The sequence below is a fragment of the Thermobia domestica genome, chromosome 6 (assembly GCF_964235325.1).
Source record: "Thermobia domestica chromosome 6, izTheDome1.hap1.1, whole genome shotgun sequence".
In the NCBI taxonomy this organism is placed as follows: domain Eukaryota; kingdom Metazoa; phylum Arthropoda; class Insecta; order Zygentoma; family Lepismatidae; genus Thermobia; species Thermobia domestica.
The window spans coordinates 272,725,564-272,736,523 of record NC_137459.1 but is presented as its reverse complement, the minus strand read 5'-3'; the positions used below and the strand labels follow the sequence as shown (position 1 = coordinate 272,736,523).

At 35.8% G+C, this 10,960-nt stretch overlaps 1 protein-coding gene across 1 annotated transcript; it reads right to left on the bottom strand.

Annotated features, from left to right (window-relative positions):
• Positions 1–2,023: 2,023 nt before the first annotated feature.
• Positions 2,024–10,194, bottom strand: LOC145687549 (uncharacterized). The gene is made up of 2 exons (XM_081761013.1): positions 8,849–10,194; positions 2,024–4,017 (listed from the first exon to the last, which is right to left on the bottom strand). Exon 2 carries the CDS (start codon positions 4,004–4,006, stop codon positions 2,024–2,026), a length of 1,983 nt encoding a protein of 660 aa, XP_081617139.1. The 5' UTR covers positions 4,007–4,017; positions 8,849–10,194.
• Between the last annotated feature and the right edge of the window lie 766 nt (positions 10,195–10,960).

The window sequence follows — 10,960 nt, the reverse complement described above, 5'->3', positions numbered from 1 at the left end:
CTAACAATCAAACCTAGTGCAATTGATAATACATTGTTGGTGGTACTAGAAAACACTAATAGTTTCGTTAGTGCTTCATTATTAGTGACGAAACTCACGTAAGAAAAACATTGGGAATTTTTCGTTGAGTTAAACTTCCGCTAAATTCAAAAGCACTAATGATCTCTTCCAGTGCAATCGTTAATACTTCTTAGAGCACGAAATCTGAACATTAATGCTTCATTAGTTTGGATGCTAGGAGTAAAAAAAAAAAAAAAGACCACGTTTGTCCTTGAATTTTTTTTGCTTTTAGAGACCAAACTATTGCAGCACTAGTGCTAAGAGTCACTACTGTAGGAAGCACTAACGAAACACTACACATTGTATTAAAGATATCATTAGCTCTTTTGAGTTTGTCGGGAATTAGTCCCAGTGAAATATTCCCCATGTGTTTATGGGAGTTTCGTAAAAAGAGGTGACCACTTTGACCTAACCTCACTCAAGCTCACGCTCAAAAAATTAATTTCGACCTGAACTCACAAACTCATTTCGACCTCACGCTCACATCACCAGCCTGACCTCACGCTCACTCAACCTCACGTTCGCATTATCAGTCTGACCTCACGCTCACATCACCAGTCTGACCTCACGCTCACCTCACCCGTCTCACCCAGAGCTCACTCAACCTCACGCTCACATCACCAGCCTTATCTCACGCTCACTTCGTGAGGTTGAGGTCGATTTAGCGTAAGTTTCGAACTCGTGAGCGCCTACCTCGTGAGTTTGGACATATTTGTAACATATAAGTGGGCACATCTATACTAATAGTAAAGCAAAACAAAACCATTAGTGTTTTCTGGAAGCACTAACGATGGCACTAGGTTTAATCGTTAGTGTTTCCTGGGGGGCTAACGTGAAGTTGCACCCCAAAAGTTTTTTCCTTCTAGCGTCCAAACTATTGCCGCACTAATGTTTCGACTTGGTGTGCTAAGAAGCACTAACAAAGCACTAACGATTGTGTTGTATGATTGACGTTTGCGTTTCGCGCAGGTTCTTCTTTTTCTTCAAATAAAATAGGATCTCCTTTTGGTAAGCGTGAGAAGTTTATTGAAGTTCATAAGAAAAAATAGAAGTTACAAGTTCCACAACAAACATCTACAAAATCTCACTGACTGTTCTTTCAGTAAAATTATTAAAGTTCCACTTTAGATAAAGATTGGAAACACTAGATACGACGAAATACAAAAATATATGAATTCGAAGATATATATATATATTGTTCCAAGATTCTAGTTACATGTAAAGATATATGTATATAGAACTAAGATACTATTTACTATTTAATTCTCGTCCCTAAGATACAGACCGCAGAACGAAAAATGATAATATGATAGTCTATCCCTGGAATGTGCCAAACATTGTATAGTCACTAGTATATAAAACTATCGTAAGCACAAAGATCGAATCATCACATGAGTTTAGGTCGACACGTGGACGCACGTGGAGACCTATCATACAGACTTTGAAACTGGACTTAGTAATCCATGCTCTCACTGCGTGATGTACACGCGCGTACATTATCATACTTCCTTGAAAAAGAAAACATTACAAAAGAGAGTATTTTGAAAGTACATACACTATCATCACATATGTGTGACCCTTCAGTGACCCTGCATCCTGTTCTTGGCTGGCACATTATCAATAGCTTAAAGAATAAAGATTCGTCTTTTATACAATATTAACATTGACTTCAAAAATAATATAACAACTATAAAATACACTAACTTATAATCGAACCCCGAACCTTTATATACACTATGTACAGTGACATTCCAGGTAAGTACTGCTAAGAGGGGAGGTGCATCGAAGGTGATAAACAAAATAAGAAAAAGAAAAAGAAAAAAATAACAGTAAATATATGTTCATACAACACCTCCCTCCTTTTTTGAATTTTCATATCAAATTGCGAATTTGGTTGCAAATTTGGATACTGAAAATTCACAGTCTGATATGAAACATTAAAAAGATTTTTTTCTTTTTTTTTTTACCTTTCCTTACGTAGATTAGGACTTTTCTTAGGGGGAACAGCTACCTGTAACTCATCTGTAATCTCAGTAAGCTGCTCAGCAATTCTTGACATGACTACAGGCTCAGTGGTATCTTGTTTTTGATTTATTTTGGTAATAATAAAAGGTTTAATGCATATTTGTTTACAACAGCTATCATCATCAAAATACCTTTTGAAAAAGCGAAAACATTTACATCGGTAACAACAACAAAATATTAATATTAGAGCTATCAGAACTGTACCAAAATATGAAAACCAAGAGAGATGAGTTACCTTTTCAGAATGAAGTAGTTTCCATTGTTCATCATCTATTTTCTTTTCTACTTCCTGAATTTTATGGCTTGCTACCTTTAAGTCACTAACCGAATTAATTACATGTTGAATAGGTAGGTTAATTTGCATATCTTCCAGGTATATATGAGAATTTAATATTTCACAACAATTATCAGTAAGATTTAATTTCGGAGTAAAGTCTTTACCTGTAACATTGGTTTCATACCATGTTTGTGTTTGGAGGATCGCCTTCAAACCATAAGCTTTACAATTATTATCTAGATGAATAATACCTGAATTTGTTAAAATTAAATCATAAGGTTCAAATCCATTACATAATATTGTCATTTTCTCTTCCTGTGGAGCAGCAAAAATCCACTCATTATTATTTAAGGTTACGAATATACAATGATCAATTTGTATCACATGTTTATTACAATCCATGGGAACATAATGAACATATTGTAATAATTTCATTTCACACTCTTGATTTATATGACTAGACAAGATAGGAAACGTTTGTTTACACAAAAACCAATCTTGTTTAAGAATCTTACATTTATTGAACTCAATTTCAGTCATTTTTGCGTAATATTGCTTAATTGAATCAACTAAAAGGTAAGGTTTTTCAGGTTGAATAAAAACAAACTTATTTGTTGTATCCTTTATTTTAGTGGGGAAGGGAGTTAACTTATATACTAGATAACGAATGGAATCTGTCAAAGGGAGACGAATTACATAGGCTAATATTCCATTATTGATAAACACATCTAAATTAATTATTTTCAATAACAAGTAACTATTCCTAGTACTTGTCCCAATTGGTAAAGATAACGCACTATGGAGGTCACTTTGACTAGCCTTCCAATGTTGGATTATTTGATAAGGAGTGATTATGTGAGGCTGTAATACACCTTTCTGTGCATTTAAAATTGCTTGCAAAACAATTTCATACTGATCCTTTAAATCTCTTAAATACCTTTCAACTTTTGCGATATGTTCATTTATTGTATACTTTAAATTTAAATCCAAAAATGCTTCATTTAAATGTCTCTCTCTTTTTGATATCTCTTTACTTATATGCTCTAAACCTTGACTCAAAATATTTTCGTTAGTCTCCACTGTGTGAAGAGTTTTATTAATACCTTGTAGGGTAGATTTAACAATAGTCATCTGCTCTTTACTCAATTTCAAGAAATCTAACTGTTCTTTTTCTAATTTATTGATTTTTTGAGTGTAATAATTGGCATCTTCATCGTCCAAGGTGCCAAATAGAAATTTAGCAAGGTGACCAATACCATCTATTAACCCTCGTTTTCTTCTACTTTCTTGCGAAGAAATTTTTGTTACTTCTTTTATTATTTCCTTAACCTCTTTGATATCAGATACCTTAGTCAAAACTTGATTTACGAACACTGTAGCACAACTTGTTTTATTTGATTTTACCACTGAGTGTCTACACAGGTTTTGTGTCCTATCTACGTAAGTTTCCAAATTACGAAAGCTTATATCTAGCTTAGTTAAGTTAACGTAAGAGACCAATTGCCAGTAAGTATTATATAACTGAACCTCTCCTAAAGAGTCATAATAAATACCTGCCGTATTTTCAAATTTCTTTATGCGTGCTCCAAGCTCTAGACTACTACATATAAGAGAAACCAGTAGAATAGCTTTAAGTCCTATCATTTTGAACAATCCTGTAAATATAGAAACGTTATTTTACTTTCCTTACTTTTTTTTTTTTTTTTTTTTTTACAAGATAACATGAAGAATTTGAGTTACTTAATAATACATCTTTAATCTATTGGCATGTACAGTCATCTCTTGTTTGCCAACCTTTAAGGTACAGTTTACACCTTTTGTTCGAATTATATCGTACGGTCCGCGCCAGAGACTGTCAAGTTTCTTTGATCTGCCGCGGCGGACTGACTCATCATATAATAACACTTCATCTCCTTTCTGAAAAATGCATTCGTTTTCGTTTCTGTCATAATATTCTTTACTTTTCTCCTTTTTGTCAATGAGGTTTGCTCTAGCTAATCCGTGCATCTCCTGCAATTTGTGTTTCAACTGTTTTACATAGTCATCGTAATTGTATACAACTTCAGAGGGTTTTCTTTGTAATACACCTGGTACATTTACAGGTTTCCCGAATAACAGTTCGAAGGGAGTGTATTGAGTGGAACTATGAGGAGTGGTATTATAACAGAAAGTAGCATATGATGCTAATTCGTCCCAATTATTCTGATTTTCTGCCACATAACATCGCAAGAAAAATTTTAAAGACTGATGGAATTTTTCTATACCACCATTCGATGCCGGATGGTATGGGGTAGTATGCAGTTTTTCTATTTGTAACAATTTACAAATACGCGTGAAGACATCGCTTAAGAAATTACTTCCGCAATCAGACAATATACTGTGTGGAATGCCAAATTTTAGCACTACATTCTCGACAAAGGCTTTGCTGATTGTATCAGCATCTTGAGAAGGGATGGGAATTGCAATAACAAATTTTGAAAGGTTATCTTGTACAGTCAATAAATATTTGTTTCTGTGTTCTAAAGTTTCTGGGAGAGGCCCGACTAAATCTAAAGAGACCTTTTCAAAAACTGTACTGGGCGTGTCAGTTATTACCATCTTCATTTTTACCTTTTGTTGTGTGTTCCTATTCTTTTGACATATTTCACACCCTTTTATGTAATCTTCAACATCTTCCTTTAGTTTTGGCCATTCTTTAATGTCAATATTATTTAAAGAAAGGTACTTCCTAATCTTTTCATAACACCTATTCATTCCTATATGTCCACCTAGAATTTGAGTATGAAACTCTTCTAAAATTTTGTTTTTCGTTTCTAAGTCTAAAGCTTCAGCTTTTTCTTTCTGTTGTGAATCACAATTTGATACCCTATCTTCTTCTTCAATAACATCTAAAGAATACATTCGTGACAAGGCGTCAGAATTTGTATTTAAGCTTCCTTTCTTATACACAATTTCGTATTGATATTCCTCTAAAAGTATTCTCCATTTCAAAAGTCTAGATGTCGGATTTTGTACTCTAAAAACCCACGTTAGTGGCTTGCAATCTGTGACAAAAGTTACTTTTGTTCCGTAAATGTATGGTCTAAAAACTTTGCTAGCCCACACTAGAGCCGCCAGTTCCCGTTCAGTCGCTGAGTACGATCTCTCTGCTTTATTGAAAACTCTACTAGCATACGCAATTGGAAGATCTTTGTTTATTTCACCCTGTGAGAGAATAGCTCCGCAGGCAAATGCCGAAGCATCCGATGTGATTATAAAAGGCTTTTTAAAATCAGGATACTGCAAAATTGGAGGAGTTGTCAATTTCTCTTTAAGAGCATCAAATGCAACTTGTTGTTTGACTCCCCAAGAAAACTGGACGTCTTCTTTTAATAAGGACGTTAAGGGTAAAGCAATTTTACTGTAGTCTTTTAGAAATTTCCTATAATATCCAGTAAGTCCTAGAAATCCCTTAATTTGTTTCTTAGTCTGAGGAACAGGAAAGTTCTGAACTTTCTCTACTAATCTTGGATCTGGTTTTACTCCGTTAGGTGTAATGACATTTCCTAAGTATGTTAATTCTGGCTTCAAAAATTCAGTCTTATCTACACTTAACTGCAAGTTGCTTTTGCGAAATCTTTGCAAAATCTCACGTAATCTACTATTATGCTCTTCTAAAGAACTAGAGAAGACCACTAAATCATCCAGGTAGATGAAACAACTCGTACCTGTCAGCCCTGCTAACACTGTATTCATCAATCTTTGAAAAGTGGCCGGTGCTGTCGCCAGACCGAAAGCAAGTCGCTTGAATTGATAATGATTTTCAGGTGTACTGAATGCAGTTATAGGTCTATCCCTTTCCCTAATATAGCATTGATGGTACCCACTATGGAGATCTAAACTGGAAAAGTAACGCGCATTGGCTAAATTACTCAAAATGTCGTCTATGTTAGGTAACGGAAAGGACGAATGAACACATAGATCATTGACAGATCTATAATCGACTATTAGTCTATATTTCTGTTTTCCTGATGCATCGAGTTTCTTTGGAATAAGGAAAATAGAACTGTTCCAAGGAGAAGTTGAAACTTCTATAATATCTTGTTTTAACAACTCTTCTATTTGTCTATTTAATTCTTCCTTATGACATTCTGGCACTCGGTAATTCTTTTTGTTAACAATTTTGCCTACATGTTTAGGATCAATAACAATTTCATGTTCAAGAACATTTGTAGCAGTTAGTTTGTCTCCTGGTAGAAAGAAAACATCATTGAATTCATCGCAAAGTTCAAGTATACTTTCTTTTTCTTTGGGTGGTAAATGACCTAGCCTTAAAAGCTTATGAAGTAATTTTAAACGCTCAGTTAAACTGTCTGAATTTGACTTTTGTGGGACCCTGTCTTTTTCACACTGAATATTTAAAACATGGTTTTCTTCTAATTTCTCTAAGTCTATCGGATCTAAAGTTATATTCTCTACTGAAGAATTCACATTTAACACACTAGCTATACATTTATTTTCTTTCGCTACTGTCAAACAAGAAGAAAGAAAAACACCCGGTTTAATCTCTCGTTTTTCTACAATTCCAATTCCTGTGCTGTTTGTGGGAACAAAAACTAACTTCTCGCATCGAGCTGGAATACTATATGTCAACGGTAGTATAAGCTTATCGCTGCCCTTAAGGTCAAGTTTCTGGCAAGCATGTGTTGACAAGGGAGGAGGAGGGGGAGGATGGAATTCTAGCAAACAATTTTTTTGTTTCATAAAATCACGACCAAGAATGTGTCTGCCTTTTGATAAGCATCCTTCCGAAATAACGTGAAATTTATGTGAGAATTCTACTCCTTTTATCACTAACGTTAGATAAATAGTACCTAGTGACCTAGTTTTAACATTGTTTAATCCTTTCAACGTCACAGTTTGTGTTGTATCAATATTCTTTCTAAAACTGCATGGAAGTGCATGAATTTGCCAAAGACTTAAATCACTGCCTGTATCTAAGAGAAAAGTTGCATCAACATGCAATTCTTTAATGAATGCCGTAATAGTACCTTCTTCTTGATTTGTTACTATGCAACCCTTCGTGTTATCTGAGATGCAAACAGGTTGCTTATTTACATCCATTTGCGGTTTCCCTGACCATTACAACTTGAGCACATCTGACTACTGCAGGCTTTTACATCATTAAAATGCAGAGAACTTTGTTCTTTATCACAAATTCTCTCATTTCCACTAGTATTTACCCTACTAGTATTTCCACTAGTATTTATCTTACTAGCAACATGCAAACAATTGCTATAACCTTCCGTGCCTCGCGCGGCGCTCTCGGAAAAATTACAATTAACCCCTCCTGTGCCTCTCGCGGCGATCTCAGGAGAATTACCATTAACACATCCTGTGCCTCTCGCGGCGATCTCAGGACAAATTTCACAAACGTGTACCGTTTTCATAAACTGATTAGAAGAATTTCCTCTTTCCTTTCTTTTCTGTAATTTGCATTGAGCTTTGGTGTGACCAGGCTTATGGCATAGGTAACATACTAATTCTTTCTTTTGAGCTTTCTTACTATTTACATTTGGAAAGGGGAGAGAAGTGTGGGAAGTGATCTGTGTTTCTTCTTCTAGAGCGAGTTCGATAATATATCCTAAGGATGTATCATCATCGCTTTTAGATCGTACAATCATCTGAATTCTGTCATTTGTTAGCCCCTGAATAAAACTTGCTTTAGCTAAAATTTCAACAAGTGCTATAGCTCCTGGCAATTTAGATGCATCTATAACACGAGCAACGGCTTCGCGTAATTGACTTTGAAGAGTATCTACTTTACTTGCCCATGAAGCAATTGAATCAGTTTTGGTTTGTCTAGCACTAAAAAGCTGGCATGCATAAAAATCAATAGTTCGTCTAATGGAATAATTTTCTATTAATATTTGTTTAACAGCTTCCCACGTAGTAGTGGTTTTTCTAACTAATAACTTAGATCTAGCATCCCCAATTATTTTTGCTTTAACAAATTTCAAAAGTGTACTATGCTTAGCTGGGTCAACCAATTCAAAAGCAGCGTCTACATTAGACAGAAATTCTTCTAATGCTTCTCTTTTTCCCGAAAATGGTACCGAAATTAACTTTAGTGCTTCTGACACACTACAATACTCTACTTCTGTATCAGAAGAATCAGCACTACCACTGGTAGCCATTGGCAATTAGTACTTACGTTAAACTATACAATTTAAATTTACAAAAATTTTGTTAGCGACAATACCTTTCTTACACCTTCTGTTTTGCCAAGTATTCCCAAGATTAAACGAATGAAATATTTTAATCCTTCCCTAGAGGAACGGTGAATACTAAAGCCTTCTATCCTAGACTGTTCTTGTCTTGATTTTACGTTATTCACTTCACAAGTAAACAACAACCGCGGTGACCAAAGAACAAATCTTTTCTATCTCCAGGCGTAACACTTTCAAATTTTGGAAGTTCAAACAAGCAATGAAAATTGTAACCCACCTTGAATTTCCTGTGATGGGGGGTGCTGCTGGCGTCGATCCTGGTACTTTCCTGATGTTGGTTTAAAGATGAGGCCTCTGGATTTCCACAAGATCTCGGCTTGGAATGCTGCTCAACTGGGACCAGCCACACTTGAGAATGGTACTGCTTACTGGATCTCTGGAACTGGATGCAATAAAACTGGAACACTGGAACGGTGTATACGCCGAGGTATCCGCTACACCTTGAACAGGCAAGCTTCTTGCACTCACAGTAAAAAAGGTATTGACGACGAAGTGCGGTCTGTATCTGGACGTAACGATATTTTAAAACGTATCAGCTTCGTGTCGAAGAACGAACTCTGACTACAATGATGAATGTTCAACTTGGTAACTGTGGAACGTGCACTGGAATCGAACTTCGAGTACTTCGGTTGAGATCCCACCGCTGCCACCACTTTATTTTCCTGTTGTATGATTGACGTTTGCGTTTCGCGCAGGTTCTTCTTTTTCTTCAAATAAAATAGGATCTCCTTTTGGTAAGCGTGAGAAGTTTATTGAAGTTCATAAGAAAAAATAGAAGTTACAAGTTCCACAACAAACATCTACAAAATCTCACTGACTGTTCTTTCAGTAAAATTATTAAAGTTCCACTTTAGATAAAGATTGGAAACACTAGATACGACGAAATACAAAAATATATGAATTCGAAGATATATATATATATTGTTCCAAGATTCTAGTTACATGTAAAGATATATGTATATAGAACTAAGATACTATTTACTATTTAATTCTCGTCCCTAAGATACAGACCGCAGAACGAAAAATGATAATATGATAGTCTATCCCTGGAATGTGCCAAACATTGTATAGTCACTAGTATATAAAACTATCGTAAGCACAAAGATCGAATCATCACATGAGTTTAGGTCGACACGTGGACGCACGTGGAGACCTATCATACAGACTTTGAAACTGGACTTAGTAATCCATGCTCTCACTGCGTGATGTACACGCGCGTACATTATCATACTTCCTTGAAAAAGAAAACATTACAAAAGAGAGTATTTTGAAAGTACATACACTATCATCACATATGTGTGACCCTTCAGTGACCCTGCATCCTGTTCTTGGCTGGCACATTATCAATAGCTTAAAGAATAAAGATTCGTCTTTTATACAATATTAACATTGACTTCAAAAATAATATAACAACTATAAAATACACTAACTTATAATCGAACCCCGAACCTTTATATACACTATGTACAGTGACATTCCAGGTAAGTACTGCTAAGAGGGGAGGTGCATCGAAGGTGATAAACAAAATAAGAAAAAGAAAAAGAAAAAAATAACAGTAAATATATGTTCATACAACAATTGCACTAAAAGATATCATTAGCGTTTTAGAATTTGGCGGGAATTTGTCCAAATGAAAAATTCCGCGTGTATTCCTTACAGACGTTTCGTGACATGTAATTCGCCAAAGCCAAATTAATAGTGAAGCACTAACGAAAACATTAGTGTTTTCTGGAAGCACTAACGATGCACTAACGATTGCACTATGTTTAATCGTTAGTACTTTCTGGGGCGGGCTAACGTGAAGTTGCCCCCCAAGGTTTTTTTGCTTCTAGCCAGGGGCGGATCCAGAGGGTGGCGAACGGGGCGATCGCCCCCCCCCATAAGAGGAAACTTATTTTATATATAAATAAACCCATCCATAACAAGTTTGGAGCTCTTAAAAGTAGCAGTATTACCGCCGACCGCATCCCCCAGAAGTCCGTCCTGGATCCGCCCCTGCTTCTAGCGTCAAAATTATGGAAGCACTAATGTTGGGAGTTGGTGTTCTAAGAAGCACTAACGATTGCACTAGAAGAGATCATTAGCGCTTTTGAAATTGGCGGGAATTAGAGCCAATTAAAAATTCCCCATGTATTCCTTATGGGAATTTCGTGACATATAACTTGCCATAACCGCACTAGTTGTGAAGCACTAACAAAACTATTCGTGTTTTCTGGAAGCACCAACGATGCACTAACGATTGCACTAGGTTTAATCGTTAGTGCTTTCTGGGGGGGGCTAACGTGAAGTTGGCCCTCCATAGTTTTTTGATTCTAGCGTCCAAACTATT

Bases quoted from the DNA above. Each gene is read 5' to 3' on its own strand.
- LOC145687549 (XM_081761013.1), bottom strand. From the start codon at position 4,006: ATGATAGGACTTAAAGCTATTCTACTGGTTTCTCTTATATGTAGTAGT.